This window comes from Furipterus horrens, unplaced genomic scaffold, assembly GCF_987537825.1.
Source record: "Furipterus horrens unplaced genomic scaffold, mFurHor1.1.pri manual_scaffold_9, whole genome shotgun sequence".
In the NCBI taxonomy this organism is placed as follows: Eukaryota; Metazoa; Chordata; class Mammalia; order Chiroptera; family Furipteridae; genus Furipterus; species Furipterus horrens.
The window spans coordinates 36,409,809-36,429,010 of record NW_028327179.1 but is presented as its reverse complement, the minus strand read 5'-3'; the positions used below and the strand labels follow the sequence as shown (position 1 = coordinate 36,429,010).

At 35.2% G+C, this 19,202-nt stretch overlaps 2 protein-coding genes across 2 annotated transcripts in view; one reads left to right on the top strand and one right to left on the bottom strand.

The window, feature by feature from the left end:
- Positions 1-19,202, top strand: part of ZNF804B (zinc finger protein 804B) — a 514,544-nt gene that overhangs the window by 18,214 nt on the left and 477,128 nt on the right. The window lies entirely within an intron of this gene.
- On the bottom strand, positions 13,883-14,641 carry TEX47 (testis expressed 47). The gene has a single exon (XM_090287871.1). The coding sequence runs from the start codon at positions 14,639-14,641 to the stop codon at positions 13,883-13,885; it is 759 nt and encodes a 252-aa protein (XP_090143997.1).

Here is a 19,202-nt window from a genome sequence, read left to right as displayed (position 1 = left end):
AGAATGGAAAACACACTTTAACCAAGCAAATCTGTGTGAAAAATGTCCTCGAAGAAGATATTTCTGATCTTTCTGATTATGGTTCATTTTTAAGAATTGGGCTTAAAAGTTTGTGAATGTTCCAGAGGAAGGCCATCAAGTTGGCTAATTTAAATGCAATCAATAGGAAATGCTTTTTGATTATATGTGTCACTTTCTTATGATTCTGGACTATGAAGATGAAAAATAATACTACTAAATTACATGTCAAATGTGACAGCTTAGCTACTCATAGTAAAATCAAGCTGTAATAGCCTTTAGAGCTCATCTTCATCAGTTATTATCTAAATGGGGCTAAACTCCATATTTGAGGCCCCTACCCTACACTTAATAGAAACTGAATGCCTGGGGTGGAGCCTGGGATGAGCATTTTCAACAGGCAGTTCAGTGGTTTGTTGTACGTACACATTGATATTACAAAGTTATTGAACCAGTGTCAGCTCGCCAGTGCTCCCTTGACTTGTATCAGAGGCTGAGGGAGGTTTTGACTTGCTCACTCTGTCCTCTCCTTTTTCCCCGGGGATTCCTGTGGGTTCCCTCTATGAAGCTTCCCTGGTGCTGTAAACACCCCACCTGATGCCCAGTTTCCAGTCACACAGCAGGTAGGAAGTGCTCATTCTATGTCAGACATGCTAGGCCAAAACGAGCCTTTCCCATGTTGCTTATTTAATTTGTAAAAACAGTTTTCTCAAGATGTAGGCACTATTATCTTCCATTTTGCAGATGAGATGAGGTTTCACATTACTTGGCAGAGAGGTCAGGCTTGGATCTAGGACCTTCAGATTTCAAAGCTCAGATGTGAAGCCACCTTACTGAAAACTGATTATTCTTGCTCTGGGCTGCCATGACACTTTTCATATTCTTTTATTACAACATAATAGCATTTTAATTGTTGGTTCACATATCTATTTATCTTTCTTTGAGATTCCTGGCAGAAGGAACTGCTTTCTTCATCCAGGTAAATGACAGTACCTGGGTGCTCTAGAGTCTGTAGCTTAGCAGACACTCAGTAAAACTGTCCCCTTGCTCATTCTTTTATTTATTTATTCAATCTTAGTGGATTAGAATGGGTCAAAATGAAAATATTATGTTAAAGTAAATATAAAGTTTGGGTACCTACACATAGGCAAAGTTAAAATTATAAAACTTTGGCAATATATTCATATGTACAGTAGTCAATGTACAGTTATAATTAATGTTCAGACTTTAGTAAGAAACTAACAGTAAGAACTCTTATTATTGGCAAGTATACTAAACTGTAAAGGCACTTTCCAAGAACCCAATGGCATTAAGAATACATGACAATTCAAAAGTAAAGCAAACACTTCGATAATTTTATCTCACATAAATTGCAAATAACATAATTTTCAAGGTGAAAACCCCAAATTATCTCTCTTCATAGGGGGAAATAAAAGTGTATATTTCACTTCTATACTAACTTTGTGCATAGGCAAGACGATTAAAAATAAATTTATGTATAGTAGGTGACAAGGCAATATTCTATATACCTTATTCCTTGAGGGACATATGATTAAGCAACCTATTTCTTGTTAGAGACATATAATGGAAACAAATACCCAGAAAACCAATGGAAGTCCATTCTCATTTTATTAGTACTTGAGTTCTTTGAAATAATAATTAAAAACTCCCTTTATAAATATATTAAACCATTTAGTTGCAATGGTGGAGTGATTTTCTACAGTTCACATTATTACTGAAGAATAAAAGTGGGATATTCACAACACATGTTAATAAAAGTGAATTAACTGATCAGGGTTCATTGTCTGAATTGGCATTTAAGCATTTATCAAAGGGTAGCTCATATTCTTCAAGAGGGTATTAAGAGTAGCAACAAAACCTCAGAGGACTTCCTTTGTGCTTCACCTGCCAGGAGATTTTGTGGCATCTCTAGAATTTTGGGTCCTTACTGCAGGAGTATTGTGTATCTGTAGCATGACCTCTTGGCCTGACATCCCTAAGGTCTCCCTAGGCTGCTGGTCAGAATTCAAATCATTTTATATTTTTGCCTCAAAGCTTCTTGTCATAACTACATTATGGGAATTGCAAATATGTACAACATAGGATTAACTCTGACAAAGTCAACATGAATTTACTGAGTTGCTGGTTATTTTCATATATGATTTAGCCATTTAATATTTGAATGCTCATTCAATTTACAGATGACAAAACTGAGCCCCATGGAAGTTAAATAACTTTTTCAGAATCATAGCCAGCAGAATTTATGAGATTTGAACACGGATCTTCCAATGTGAAAGTTAGAGCTCCTTGTGCTATGTCTAAGTAGGTTGCTTTGAAAACTGTTTGTCAGGCTTCTAAGAAATTGTTTGCTTCAAGAGGAAAAAGAAAAAAACCACTTTGATTTAAGCAAAAGAAGAGAACTGATTATTGGAAGGACTCAGGGGAAGAAAAAGCTACCAGGCCTCAGTCAGGACTGGGAAATGGAATCATAAGGAGTGGAGGCGATTTTCTCTCTGGTATTCCCATGGATCGCATCTGTTTCTGTCATCACTTGCTGCCTTACAAATGAGCTCTCTCTTTCCTGGTAGATAATGTCCATAGTGACTAGTTCAGCCTGTCTGTATGCTGTGTGTGTGCGTGTATAGCAGAGCAGGAGGAGAGAGATAGAGACTGAGCTTGAGTGGGGGAGAGAATGACAAGGTCACATAGTCTGTGGCCCCCACATGAAGCTATGGGAAGAGATACTCTGTGAAAGGTGTGTGGGCAGCTGCTCAGATGGGAGCTGAGTAGAGGTGGGGAGGACATAACTGGTAGATAAATGATCTACATTATTTACACAAGCCTTTCTTGTACTGCACTGTTCAACTTTGATAGTTAAATCCCTGGTTCTCCCCCTTGACTGGGAGCAGTTTTATGAATTTTAATTGGCTTCTCTAGTTTGGGTTAAGAGAATTGTGCATGTACATGATATATACACTGACATCTCTATCTGTCTGTATCTATAATTATATTCCAAATATGCACATTTAATTCTATTTATGCAAGCATTTTATTCCTGTTAATCAGCTGGGAGTCATCTTTACCAGAGAAATTTTTCGGTGTCTCTTCTATAATACAAAAGCGAAAAACATTGTCTTTTATTATTTGTAAACTAATTACTTGTCCTTATGTAATTTGGTTAATAGTAGCAAGAAGAAACAGGCAGTGCCAGAGATAATAAGTGGTGCTTCTGTTAGCAGGACGTGTCTACCTGTAAGCTATTGGCTTCCAGCTTCTCTGCCATGGTACAATGCCATGAATAAACACCTTTTGCAACAGATATGCATGAGCGGCCCTCATGTGAATTCTGGGAAATATTCTGTACCAAGGAAAAGGCAGTAGATATGCAGTCTTGATTTCACCAGAGGGGATAAGAAAGATGTCAGCAACATCTAGCTCTTGCCTTGCTATCTATCAGCATTGTGCTTTGTTAAGTCTCTACTTGCTTCATTTTCCTCACTGAATGACTAAGCTGGAACAGACCATATCTAAAGCTCCTCCTAATTCTAATATTCATGTGCTTTTTGAATCTGTAGTATCTCAGAGAGATTACAGTCATATTTCTTAATAAAGAGTAAATTGTAACAATAGTTTCTGATCATTGTTGAAGGTGGGTGATATATACATCGGTTCATTATACTATTCTCTTTTATGAATGAAACTTTTCACAGAGACAGAGACAGATAACCGTAGCTATAAAGAATGGTGCCAGTAATAGGGAAATGATGTAAAGAGTAGATGAAACTTGATTATCTCCTCCATCCTAAAAAACATGGTATCCTTTTTTTACTTTAAGGAGTCATCTAAACATGAAACATGTTATAAGCAATAGACTGTAGTAGGAAACAAAAACAGAGAAATTGGAAAACCTTGCAAGTCCCCTTGAGTCATTTCAGTTGAAATGCTTTACAGTTTGGTTGAGAATGTCATAAGATGTGCTTATAATCAAGTTTAATGAGTATGTATGACAGGGATAAGTGGTTCATTGATTCACCATCATTTTGGATTATGCGTTATTGCCCTTTAAAATCATTAGTTTGGAAAAATTGAGATTTGATTGTAATTTGCAATTTTCTAGCATGCTCCAACTGGGTGAAGAAAGAAGCAATCTGGATAAGGGCCGTATTTCATAGCAAAATTTACAAATTCAATGTGGTTGGTCCATAAAAGAAATAAAGTACATGGTATAATATGTAACCAGCTATAAAAGTTAGACCATGAAAATACCAACAGAATTATCCAAAGTTTGAGCTGTAGTATCTGAGCTCACAAATATTCTTAAGTCACTTTCTGCACAGCTAAATTTCTTCTAGAGATAAGTGCAATTATTTATCTAAACAAATACTCACTGAGTAACCATTCTTTTCCAGAACTGTACAAACAGTCACTTGAGGACCTTTAAGACCATGTCTTTGCCATTTGAAACTGGGCAGACTTTCCCTCAGGCCATGATTGGATGGTTAATCTCACATAAAAGAACAGGTTCCTTCCTTGAAACCCGAAGAAACTGTTTGTTGGTCTTTCTGTAAAAATTTTAGATTCTTAAATGGGTCCTTTACATTCCCAAACTGATTCTGCAGATTCATTAACAACTAACTCCAACAGCCAACTTTTTAGAAATATTGTTTATATTTAACTCTATTTCCTCACCCAACCCTCACTCTGTAACTTATTTCATCCTTCTCTACCTCCACTGCCCTACATAAGTCTCTCCTTTCATGTCACCAATGATCTCCTCGTCATTAGGTCTACTTTTGAGTCCTTTTCTTACTTGACTTTGAGACAGCAACTGATGCTGCTGAGTACTCTCTTTGTGAAATGGTCTTCTCTTTTAGCTTTCATGACACTGCCCTTATCTGCTTCTCTTTCTCTACTTTTGGGCAATTTAAATTAAATAATGTCTTCTTTGACTTCTCTGAAGGTCCCGGCTCTGCCTTTGGTGTTCTCAGGGTTTTAAAGTAGACTCTCTTCTCTGCTCACTGTATATACTTGTGCGCTGCTCCTGAAACCTCAGTCATCATCTATGGTGATTTCCAAATCTCTGACCCACCTCCTGAGCTTCAGCACAATGTATCCAACTCCCTACTAGATGGAATAACCTTGATATCTCTCAGACACCTCAAATTCAGCATGCTCGAAACAGGAGACTTCATGTCATTCATCCCTTGAGCAACTACAGCTTGCTGTCTTCCAGTATTACCTGTCTAAGGAGTTTCATCATGGACTACTTCTTCTTCTTCACATTCTCTACTTTCAAATACTGAGACATCTGACATTTAAAATTTTTTTGCCACCTCTTTCTATTCTTGCCCTCATTTTTGTATAGACTTCCTATCACCTCTTTTTTTGATTACTGTAATAGCCTCCTAATTGCTGTATCGATCCAGTCTAGTTACATAGTTCTCCTTCAATCTCTTCTCCCTAGCGCAAAGTGGTCCTCCATAATGTGTACCTAATTATGGCATTTCTTTGATTAAAACACAACTCTGTCCCATTTCACTGGATATGAAGTCATGGCACCTGGTAGCCTTAAGTGTCTGCATCATCTGGTCCCATGCCTAACTATATCGTTTCATCTCTTATAATTTCCCCTTGTATTTCAAGTGCTGCCTTGTTGAAATTCTTTCAGTTCTTTCCTCATGGTGTGACTCTTCTTGCCTTTAGGTTTCAGAATATCCCTCTGCTAGAGGATATATATGCATATATCCTCTTCCAGGAACACTTCCTTCCTACTCCTTGCCTTTCATTTGGCTCACTTCTATTTAACTTTCAAAAATCCTTTTATTCTTTTTCCCTCAGAGGCAGCCCCTAATCCTCTAAACTAGGTAAAGTTAGGAAACCATTGCAACTTATATATGCATGATAATGACAATTACTTTAATTGTTTAATTTTCTTTTATGTGTTTTGGGTAAAGAGAGACAGAGATTGCATACTCTCTATGGTAGGAATTATGCTTATTTTCTCATGATTGCATTGCACCCCTGAGCCCCATGCTTGACAGAGTGCCTGTCACAATTTTTCAGTTCATACTTGCTGAATGACTAAATGCAGAGAGAGAAACAGATTCAATGCACGTCATGTTGTCCCATAACTAATGGAGGGAAATGGGAATAAGTCATTTCAGTATAATGACAAAGGGTGCCTCTTTATCTAAATTTTTATTGCAAATGGAATAAATGATAATGCCAATAAATCGGCAGAGGCTCTATGGAGCCTTCTATGTGTTTATGGCTTATGTGATCCCTGACATGTGACTATACAATAGAAGGTGATAAGTTTAGAATGACTTTTATTTGACTAAGAGAAGGAATTAAGTTTAGTAGGTCCTGCTGATTTTATTTTTGGTTCCACAGAATATAGATACAAGATTAAGGGGTGCTGTGGTGAATATCAGACTCAAGATAATCTTTGAGATAATTTCTCCTTCAGCTTAATGTATTTTAATTTATGTAACTGCTTTCATTTACTTTTCTTTCCTAGAAGTTACATGTATCAGAAAATACATATTACTTAGCCATTTCAGCAAAGTATGAGATTTAATATAGTGTATGTTCTCTATACCTCATCCAAAGGGATTGATAATGGAAATATTAAACAAAAATTGTTCCAATCTGATATAGTTATAATATGGCAGTAATTAAAAGTATAATCTTTCCCTATAAACTTTGTGCTGCTTGTGTATTTTCTACCTCAGAAATGGCACCATTGTGCTGGAAAAACTGGAAAGCTAATATATTTGATACCATTTTCTCCCTCATAACCTAGGCTTATTTACCTCCTGATTATCTCTCAAATTGGTCCCCTTAGATCCATTTCCACAGTCATTAATCTAGTTCAAACTATTACCATCTCCTGATAGAAAATTCATAACAACTTACTAAGGAGCCTCTCTGTACTAACATGCCTGCTACCAGTTTATTCTTTACTCCACAGTCAAAATCAGTCTGATCATTTCCTGTTTAAAATCTTCAATGGCTCTCCGTCAGCTTTAAAGAAAAATGTGCTGGTCTTCACTGTTTCTTCTGAATCCATGATGCTCTCAAACTTGCTCTTCAGATGTCCTAATCTAACATATACATATACATATACATATACATATACATATACATAGTGTTAAATTAGGACATCTAGATGCAACCAGTATAGCTCTTTTTTTTTTTTAAGGGGAATGTTGATATTGCCCACAACTACTCTATGATAGGGTGGTTTAGTCATTAATTTAGAAATTAGGCTTAAAATTTTAAATAAAAACACCTTGATCCTATCTTCTGCCTGCCTCATTGTAAGACAGCATGGTCTTTACTTTCACAACTTTTTTGGATAACAGTTCAAGAGCTTCCTGGATTTCTTCACAATGATCATAGATTCTATGATGTAGAGAGGCAGAGTTCCACAAAGAAATAAATTAGTTGTTTTAGGACACATAATGCGCTAGTAATAAGAGAAAGTACATAACAAAGGTCATTCATCTCTTCAGTGTTTTTGTTCATTATTTTCATTTTGATTTTGCTGCAACAGAGTATATGATTAAAAACTGTCAGTATAGGATAGAAAGTGAAAGATCAAATAATTAAAATATTACAGGTGTGTAGTTTTTAATCTATGATAAAATGAAGCTGGTTGTAGAATAATCTATTATTTTTGCTTTCAAAAAGCAAAGCATAGTATAAACTGGGAAAAGAAAGGGGGAGGAAAGAAATCTGAGTGAGAGAGATCCCTGAGGAGATCATTACGCTGCAGTGAATTTTGGTAAAATGTAAATATGTTTAATACTAACAAATTTATGTCTTCCTCCACAAATGAAGGCTTTACATTAAATACACTGTTTTATATAGTGTCTTTTAAAATGTTTTGATATTTTAAAGACAGATCAGAAATATGAACTATATAATTAAAATAGAATAAAATTTATGCTATTATAATAACATAAGCAAATATAGATAATAGATAATTATTAGTTTTACCAGGCATGTATCTCGAAGAACAGACAAGCGCTGCTAGTAAAACAGGCACTCTAAGAACATAAAGAAAGCATCTTAAAAATACAGGATAAAAATTGTGTACCTTATTAGTAGCTTGCTCAGATGCTCTAATAAGAAAGAGTATTTTTAATCCAATGAATTGGAAATGAGCTCCTATACTTGGCTTAGTGAATAGAAAGATATAAATATAAAAGTTCATCTGAATCACTTCCAGAAGGCATTCTTGGTATCCTTCCAAATTAGAGTGGAAGAAATTATGTGGGCAAAACTGAAGATTTCAGATAAGGCAAAACCATTATATTTTGACTTGCTGTTTTAGAAAGCTTCATGCACAAATGCCCAAACCGGGTTAATCATATAGAAACATTTTAATGTATTGAAATTCCACAACCATTTGACAAAAGTAAAATTCACCTTATAGAGAACTTCTTACAGATATTTTAAACAACTTTTTTGTTTAAAATAAAGCCCTAAAGATATGAAAACAAAAATATCCCATGGCAGTTGCTTACAAGTTGCTGGTAGGGGAACCAGTATGAAAATAAACCTCAGCAATATGGCAGGAGGATTGTTACAATGTTGTTGAGTGCGATGCACTCAATGGGGACAGAAAAGGGTTTCTTGAATTTTCCCAGATTCACAAAGGAAATATAACTTGATTGATAAGCAGAATTCTTCTGTGAGAAGTGAGGAAGGAAGTTAAAGGCAAAGAGCATGGGAAGATTGGAAAACAGTTAGGGGAAGTATGAGAAAAGAAAAGGGTGGGCTCAAGGTGAGGCTGCATAGCAGAGTAAGCAAGGATCAGAGAATCGACACCTTATAGATCATGATAGAATTTTGCTTTTTATCCTGGAGTCAAAATAAAAGCTATTGAAAAATTTGATCAGAGAAATAACATTCATTGGCTGCTTACTGTATGCCAGGATCTTTACACCATTATCTCATACAATGCCCATAACCCATCTTACAGTATAGATGTTGTTATCACATGTTTTGTAGATGAGGGAACTGTGGGGCAGAAAGGCGAAGAAACAAATTATAGCTCTACAAAAAGTTACAGAACCAGGTTTCCATACAGCAATTTGATACCAGAGGTGGCTCTCTTAAACCTTGTGCTGCACTGCCTTTCCCTCTGATAGAAATAGTGTATGGGCTAGAAAGAGAGGAGGAGTGAGGGAGATCCCTTAGTGAGGCACAGAACCAAGGCCAGGCACTAGAAATACTTATTGTGGAAGATGGGTGGGCCTGGATTGATTGGCTGTCAGGGATTAAAAAGGAAATGATGACACGCTCATGTGTCTGACTTGGCAACTGTGTGGAGAGGGGTCCGTTTTATAGTAACAGGTAGTGCGAGTCGAGGAGCAGACTGAAGGCTTAGTGGTGGCGGGAATCACACATTCTGGCTAGAGCAGCTGGAGATGGAGATCGCTGTGGAAATCCAGTGGGATGCCTAGGCAAGGCCTGTGTGAGGACTGGTACACAGGAGGGTATGGCACAGTAGTGAAGAGAACACTTAAAATTAAATCCAGGTCCCTGATCATGATCACACTTAATTATTTAAACTGGTGAGGTAGAAAGAGGGGGCTACTGGAACTAACTCTGCTTTTACTGTTGGTAAAACACTTAATGTCCCGGGTCTCAGAATCTTTATCTGCAATACAAGAGGAGTAGAACAGATATTTGATAGGTACGTTTGGAGGGTTTTCTTTATATTTTCTTAAAAACTGTGTGTGGCCTGTATTATATAAGTTCTTTCAGCAGGTAATCTGGGAATTTACTTAATTGACCACATGGGGGAGAACTCTAATGCCACATTAAGTAATTTATTACAATATAAAATACTTGTTATATGAAGTTGGTGATAGGCTGTCTGATTTCTACTTCTTCATGGAAATTGAGAGAATTTGACAACTAGAGACAGTTTTAAGTGAATTGAAATTTAGTCTTGTGTTGCTAAAGTTACAATAAAGTCACTAAATGGAATCATCTACTTATATTCACCAATAATTGTCCATGAAGGAATTTAGATGTCTCTTTAATTAAAATGAAGACAGTAGAGTTTTAAAATTTATCCTGAGAAGGATTTTCCTTCCAGACAACATCATTTCAGTGATCTTTCAGAAAACAAGAACCTTTCTGAATGCCCGAGATGACTGTGGAACAAATATAAGCTCATCAACATGTCAGTCTGTTGCAAAGATACCCATATCAAAAACAAAGGATTAGAACAATGCTGGCCACACCATTTAAATGTTACATATTCATTAAATATGAGTTTATATTATATATTAATTGCTATATAAATATTGGATGTTATATATGTTCAGTGTAAAAGCATTCATTTCCTGTTTGGGTTAACTTTTGTACTCTGGTTTAATGTAAAGTTTTAGTGTAAGGAAATTGGGATTCTCGTTGGAATTACCTTATGAGTCTTCCCAATGTTTAATGAGTCACATTTTTGGATTGATCAAATTAAATTGTATTTATAGGGTATGAATAGAATATTTCTGCATTTTATCAAGTAGTTCTAAACATACACACCTAAATGAGTTTTGTTACCTTTAAAGACATAATATTAGTGAGCTATATAGAAATCTTAATCATGCCACTGTTACTGGAAACATATTTGTGTTTCCCCATAGAAGCTCTATGACACTCATTATTTTAATGTTCAGTGACAGCAGATCTTCCTTTGAGAGTGAGGGCAATATTTAAAAACAAACATATTTATGAATAAAGATTGAATATTAAGTCACGAATCAAGTTGAGGTATACATTTTGGGGTTACCAAAAAACGAGATGTTGCTAAAATACTTAAGTTCTCTTTGATTTATAAACCTCTTTAATTTATGTGCGATAAGAGTCACAAAATGTTTTCAGCAGTGATGTTACAGGGATAAGTATAAGCCCTCCTAAGGTCACTAACTAGGAAGGGTAACTTTCATTTGAATAAACTCATTCTAGTGTGTTCACTAAAATAAATAAATAATTATACAAGTAGCCTAATTTGTTTAGTCGCTTTGTGTTTATTTTTTACTTTTTTCATAGTTGACACTTCATAAGTTCTTCAAATGTAAAATCACAGTATACTAAACTAGTAATGCTATCGTTTAGATATTTTCTATAACTTCTTTCAAAATGACTCATATTTCTACTGTTTTCATTTTGGGTTAATGAATTAATTTTCTATTAATACTTTTCTCATCAGAAAGTATTATAGGCTAATAAAAGATGTGTTCTAGGCAATGTGGAGGGTACACATCTTACTGTTGCTTGTATACTCAGTGACCGGCACAGTGCTTGACCCCTCAGTAAATATTTACCAGCAGATATTTAGTAAATACTAGTTTCATAGGTGAGTGAATAAATGATATGAAATTTCATGTGTAATTATTATATGTAATAGGAATTATATATATAATTAATTTTAAATATACTGCTATTCCTGTCACTTATGTATACCATATTATTTCTGTTACATACAAGTATACATTATTGTCCCAGACTGTGATAATCATCCACCCAAAATTTAGTGGCTTAAGTCAACAACAATCACGAATGTTCACAAATCTGTAGTTTGGACTGAGTTCGGTGGGAACAGCTTCTCTACTTGATTACTTTACACAGTGTCAACTGGTCTATTTTGAAATCCAGGTTGACTGGGAGGCTAGAGTCTGAAATTACCTGAACATTTAGTCATTCACATGTCTAATGGTGCTACTGGCTATTGGCTGGGACCTCACCTGGGGATGTCACCTGGAAAACTGCTTGGATAGCTGACAAAATGTTGATAAGGTTCTCAGAGCTAGCCTTTAAGTAATCTAGACAAAGTGCATGGCATTTTTGTGATCACTTCTGTTGTACCTTTTGGTTGAGGCAGTCACAAATGTCAGTCTAATTTCAAGGGCAGGGGACATAGAAGCCTCCATGTGATGGGAGGAATGTTAAGGTCACACTGGAAGAAGAGTGTGTGGGACAGGATATATCACAGTGGCCGGTGTTGGAAAATATAACCTGCCATATTTTATTTGTTTAAATACATAATTTTATTTATAAACTGTACTAGCCAACTTTAAAAAGTACTGTTCCCAAACAAAATTTGCCCTGCTAAAGGGATTCTATCTAATTCTATCTTATCCCCAAAATATTTATTGTTCATTTTCTCCTTTCTGTTTCTGCTCATTCTCTGTTTTCTTAAATATAGTCATCTGCCCTCCAAGCCTCTCCTCACATCCATTCAAAGCCGAGACCAGGATTTACTTCTTCATTGTCCTCCTTCTTCATTGTTGTCTACCCACAACCCCTTTGGCTCTTTCTCTCTCTCTCTTTCTCCCTGCCCCTACCTCTCTCTCCCCTACCTGGAGAGCATTTACTTTTATCTTTACTCATTTTGCCACTAGACAGTTAGTATCAGTGGGTGCATGTATCTTTTTTACAGTTCAATTTGCTGACTAATATTAGGTATTTAATATTGACTAACTTGATGTCTGTAAATTATATACTCTTTCTTAACCAGAAGAATTGCTTATCATTTTATCTAAAGTATACTCTTTATTTAAATGGAACTTCAAGTTCAGCTAAAAGTGAAAATGCCATTGTGTATCTAAATCTGTATTATAACATTTAAAAATAGAAATGGTCTTCTCTAAAGTTTAATTTTGATATGGAACAAATGACAAATTATCTGCATATAACAAGTTTGAGGTGCTTACTGAGATTGTGATTTCTTTCCCCCAAAGGCACCGAAAATAAAATAAATAAAAAATGAAACTAAAACAGCTATTTTCTCCATTAAGTTCACAGTGTTTTAAGATATTGAGGTAATTTTGCATAAGCATTATTGCAGTAGTAAAGATATTAATTTTATTTTGTTTTTAAAACAATCTATAAAATTTTAAGTAATGCAAAAAAGCATTAATCTGGGGTAAAGGAAGGGAGAGAGCAACTTGAAATAGGTCATATAGAAACCACATATAATTAATTGCTTTATAGGAAGTAACTGAAAAAATAACCAATTTATTTATCTTATGTCGACTCATTTAGAAATGCTTTAGTATTGAACATGAATTGTGTCTTATGTGACCGCTACTATATCCCTAGCATCTGGCAAGTGTGTAACATGAAAGATGCTCAATAAAAATTTTACAGAAAGAGTACAGTACCTTCTGATGATATATTTTTTGGTCATTTTGAAAGCTATTGTGTTCTTTATCTTAATAATGGTCTCAATATTCTGGATTTTATAGTCCAGAATATGTGAGCTTTGAACTATTTTTAAAGTTTAGGTTTTGTTTTTCTGAATTCAGGAATAATATAGAGATTCCTCCTTTATTTGTGCTCTTAAAGTCTTTCCTACATACTGCTACTATAATATTGATATCATATGACATCATATCTCATATCTATTTACTTTTACACATACTTCCTCAAGCCTTTGATTGCAAGCAATTTTGTATTCCCAGGACAAAATGGTCTTTCCTAAAATTTGATTCTGTGCTCATTGACTGTTTAGAGAGTGAATAAGAATATGAATCAAGTGTTTGACCTTTTTCATCCATAGTTCTCTTTAATAAATTAAGTCATTCCATCAAAATAATGTTAACATTGGAGAATTTATTAAACTGCTCTGACTATTCAAATAACATATTGAACTTAATATCAGAAGAAATAATTTTTCAAGTTCAGCTCAACATACTCTGTAAAAATTAGTATATTACCTTTGTGTGTATAATGGTGTTTCTTTTTTAAAAGATGAATAACTTTAGAAATATTTTCCTTTTATTTAAGTAGCATAAATTCCTTAGGAGAGCTGACCACGTCTACCACATTACCTCTTTCAGTCCTAGAAGCGAGAAGGAGCAGGCCACACGACCTCAGAATCCAAAGTGACATGCATGGGTTTATTATACATGTTTAAGAAAGTTTCTGGGTTCATGAATTCTTCCGATTTGTACAAGTACTTAATTATTTGTTCTGGGGGGAGTAATTCAGGTGCCACTTGGTGCAAGTTATCACCTGGTCCTTTAGTGCCCACTTTAACAGTCTTAAAAAGGTAGAGGGCTAGTTTATGAGTTTGGGTGAGAAACTCTTTGATGACCTCGTCTAGGGACTGTGACTGTGTCACATCATCAAGGTACATGACTGGCACTTTTATTGCTGAAACATACCATTGCATGAAGATCCTTGTTGGAATGTTATGGGACACTACAATAATTTTCATGCCTTGGATAAAAAATTCTGTTTCATTCTTCTTCTGGTTAAGATAATCTAAAAGAATTTGATGAAGAGTACCATTGGAAGACTCAATGATTTGCAGAATAGAAGTGGGGTATATGAGCAATAATCCTGTTACTGCTTCTCCTAAATGATGTCTTGAAATTGACTGAAACACTTGTTCATAGTATTCTGCAATATCTTTTTTTTCTATATTGGCTCTTGTTTTGGCCACTAAGAACATCCTATCAAGAAGGAATTTCTTTAGCTGCAGTCTTTGCTTTTCTTCCTGAAAATGCAAGTAATTGCTTCGTGGAATTTGTGGTAGAAGAGGTTCCAATGGAAAAGGTCTTTTGCTGGCCTTTTGGGTATTGGTTGGGAAAGACATGATGAGTCCTATTCTTCAAGAGAATTCCAATTTTTAGCTTATTACAGTATTTATATCATCAGGATACCTCTTCAGTGATGGACGCATTTTTATTTATTCTGACAAAAAGAAAAACTCAGTTTGTCAACTGCTACTAAATAGCAAAATCCCTTCCCAGTGTTATCAATAAACAATGCCCTCAAAACAAAAGAGAATCTTAAAACAAGACTCAAGTAATGGATTTTTAAAAAACTTTACAAAGAAATAACTAACACTCACATCCTAGGAAAAAAACAGCAATGAACTGGGGGGTGGGAAGAAGAGAGAACTTGATCTAAAGAAGTTCACTGTTTTCCTTTACATTGTTATTTTCCTCTTCAATTTATAGTCCATATTTTCCTCAATGTTCCATCCTTAAGTTAGACACACACATACAGAGATTGAGATAGATATAGAAGACATACGTATATGGTTATATATATATATATATATATATATATATATATATGAGAGAGAGAGAGGATATATCTACTGACAGCATTGGCATCACATTAAACATCTTTTCATTTATGTAATAGTGATTATAGATTGTCCTTGATTTGTCTTCTTTTTAAGGTATTTTATGATAATTTTCCAATTTCTCTTATAATACTGGCCAATAATATTTTTAAAATCCAGACATCTCTTATTTCTTAGTTGACCTAATGTTGATTGGATAGTAATAGTAAACCTTGGAAGTAACTAGTTTTGATTCTCTGTTTTTTCTTTTCTTTTTTTAAAGTATATTTTATTGATTATGCTGTCACAGATGTCCCAATTTTTTCCCTTTGCCCCCCTCCACCCTCTTTGTTTTTTCTTCTATCAACAAACCTCAGAAATGGCTCATTCTTGGAGGTCAAAAAATTCCTTTATATTTAACTTACTCTTACAAATCTTTTCTTTCCTCCAGATCAACTTGACATTTTTATTTTTTCAAACGTTTCTTTCTTTTACCCGTCTATGAGATCCTGCTCATCCTCCATTACTGTTCCAACTGCCAGTGTGTCTTGTGTTCTAGTGTCATTTCCATGATGACCAGGTGAATCAGAATGTCAATGGTGTTAAAGGGCCAGAGGGCTCTGGCAACTTCCATTTCTCAATTTAAGGAGGGTATCTCAATAGACACCTCAACATCTGGCTGGAGGAAATGGGGGCTGGAATAGCTCATTTTTAGACAGATATCTTTGTAAGTCAAAAAGATGGGGGACCTAGACATCTTCTTAGACATATTCTTCTCTTTTTGTCTACAATTTAGAGGAGAGAAAACTAAAGTTATATACTTTGAGCACAGTTCAAACATGCCCTCAATATCACCTTTACTATGTCTACATCAGATAAAGAGATATTTATGAACTAATTAAAGACTATAAGAACACATATCAGATTCTGTGTAATGGTGACTCTGTTACAGGCATATCTTGGAGATATTGCAGGTTTTGTTCCAGACTGTTGTAATAAGTGAACATCACATTAAATTGAGTCACACAAATATTTTGGTTTCCCAGTGCATATAAAAGTTATCCTTACACTATGTTGTATTCTATTAAGTGTGCAATAGAATATGTTTTAAAATGCACCTACCTGGATTAAAAAGACTTAATTGCTAAAAATAGCTTACTGTCATCTGAACCTTTAGCTAGTCATAATCTTTTGTCTGGTGGTTGTCGAAGTTTGGGGTGACTGGCAATTTCTTAAAATAATACAATAATGAAGTTTGTTTTATAATAGACTCTTCATGAACAATTTCTCTCCATAACATGCAATGTTATTAGCATTTTACCCATGGTAGAACTCTTTTTAATATTCAAATCAATCCTCTTTAACCTTGCTACTGCTTTATCAACTGGGTTTGTGTAATATCCTCAATCCTTTGTTGTTATTTGAACAGTCTATATAGCATTTTCACTAGTAGTAGATTCTATCTTAAGAAACCACTTTCTTTGCTTATGTATAAGAAACAACTTACCCATTAAAGTCTTATCACAAGAGTGTTGTAATTCAGTCACATCTTCAGACTGTACTTCTAATTCTAGTTCTTCTGCCATTTCTACCACGTCTGCAATTACTTCCTCCACCAAAGTCTTGAACCCCTCAAAGTTATATATGAAGGTTAGAATCAGTGTCTTTTAAACTGCTGTTATTATTGATACTTGACCTCTTTCCATGAGTCACAAGTATTCTTAATAGTATCTACAATGGTGAATCCTTTCTAGATGGGTTTCCATTGACTTTGCCTAGATCTACCAGACAAATCACTGTCTATGGCAGCTATAGCTTTATGTAATATACTTTTTAAATAATAGGACTTGAAAATTTGAATTATTCCTTGATCCATGGGCTACAGAGTGGAGGTGTGTTAGTAGGCATGAAAACAACATTAATTTCATTGTACCTCTTAGAGTTCTTGGATAACCAGGTACATTGTCAATGAGTAGGATTATTTTTAAAAAAATCTCTTTTTCTGTGCAATAGGTCTCAAGAGTTGGCTTAAAACATATAACAGAATATGCAGTAAACAGACTTTGTTGTTCCATTTATAGAGCACAAGAGAATAGATAAAGCATTTCTTAAGTGCCCTAGGATTTTCAGAATAGTAAAAGAGCATTGGCTTCAACTCAGTCACCAGCTGTGTTAGCCTCTAACAAGAGGGTCAGCCTGTTCTTTGAGGATTTGAAGCCAAGCGATCACTTTTCTAGCTATGAAAGTCCTAGATGACATTCTCTCCCAATATAAGGCTGTTAATTTACACTGAAAATCTGTTGTTTAGTGTAACCACCTTCATTAATTATCTTAGCTAGATCTTCTGCATAAATTGCTGCAACTTCTGTGTCAGCACTTGCTGCTTTACCTTGCACTTTATGTTATGTAGATAGCTTCTTTCCTTACATCTCATAAACCAGCTAGTTTCAGGCTTTTATTCTGAGGCTTCCTCACCTGTCTCAGCCTTAATAGAAGTGAAGAGAGTTAGGGCCTTGGTCTCTCTTAGTCTTTGACTTTAAGAGAATGTTGTGGTTGGTTTGATCTTCTACCCAGACCACTAAAAGTTTATATCAGCAATGGAGCTCTTTCACTTTACTCATTTGTGTGTTCACTGGACTATCACTTTCAATTTACTTTAAGAACTTTTCCTTTGCATTCACAACCTGGCTAAACTGGTGCAAGATGCCTAGCTTTCAGCCTGTCTCAGCTTTCAACATGCCTTCCTCACTGCACTTAACCAAATCTACCTTAGATTTAAAGTGAGAGACATGTAACTCTTTCTTTCACTTGAACACTTAGAGACCAACATAAGGATATTAATTGGCCTAATTACAATGTTGTTGTCTCTCAAGGAATAGGGAGGCCTGAAGAGAGAAAGAGAGACAGGGAAACAGCTGGTCAATGGAGCAGTCACAACAGGCACAGCAATCGATTAAGTTTGCTGTCTTTTTTATAAAAGTATATATTATTGATTACGCTGTTACAGTTGTCCCAATTATTTTCCCTTTGTCCCTCTCTGCCTTGTAACCTCTTTCCCTCCAGTAATAGCCACCCCCCACCCCCCACCCTCGCTTAGCTCATGTCCATGAGCTGTGCATATAAGTTCTTTGGATTCTCCATTTCCTTTACGATTCGTAACAGCTCCCTGTCTATTTTGTACCTACCAGTTATGCTTCTTAATCCCTGTATCTTTTCCCCTCCGCCCCCCCCCCTTCTCTTATATGTGCATGGTTTAGGGCAAAGCCCAAAATCACTGAACACAGACCACCATAACATAATAATTATGAATAAGTTTTAAATACTGTGCGAATTACCAATACATGACATAGAGACATGAAGTGAGCAAACGCTGTTGGAAAATGGCACTGGCAGAATGGCTCAAGGCAGGGTTGTCATGAATCTTCAATTTATAAAAAACTCAGTGTTTGTGAAGCACAATTTTTTAAAAAAGCACAATGAAATTTCTATAGGATTTGGTTTTCTTAATTTAATGTGAATTTAAATTAATTTTTGAAAAAATATTTAATAATGCCATATCTTAAAATAGCATTCATGTGAGCTCTAACCCATAATTTTTAAACAAGGTCAGAAAATACCCTCATTCAATTAAAAAAAATTAAACCTTAAAGTATTTTTTCCTCCATAAAATTTGTGTTATCCAAACTAATTATCTGGTTTTAATAGTATCTAGTGATAAATTATCCCAGAAAGTGGAGGCTGAGAGGTGACTTAATAATTCCTCAATTGTGCGGTACATAAAAATTGACTATAATGTGTCACTGTTGTTCACTTTATTACTTTCTGAAACAATACAATCTTTCCCAGGGTGCACAGAAACTTGTCATTGCCCAGTCTAGGGACTGTCCTCGCTTTTATTCCTCTTATTGCTTTTCAGAATGTAATTATGTTGGCCACAACCTCTTTTATGACCTTCTCTCCTCTGTTGACTCTGTACTTCTCTGAATTTCTCCCCAAATCTCTCTTGGTGTCCTAGCCCAATTGCTTCTCACACCCAACTCTGGGCAACACTGAGGCTCTGGTGTTATCAAGCAGATTTTCTCTC

Excerpts from the sequence above, each read along its gene's own strand:
- TEX47 (XM_090287871.1), bottom strand. The coding sequence starts at position 14,641 with ATGTCTTTCCCAACCAATACCCAAAAGGCCAGCAAAAGACCTTTTCCA.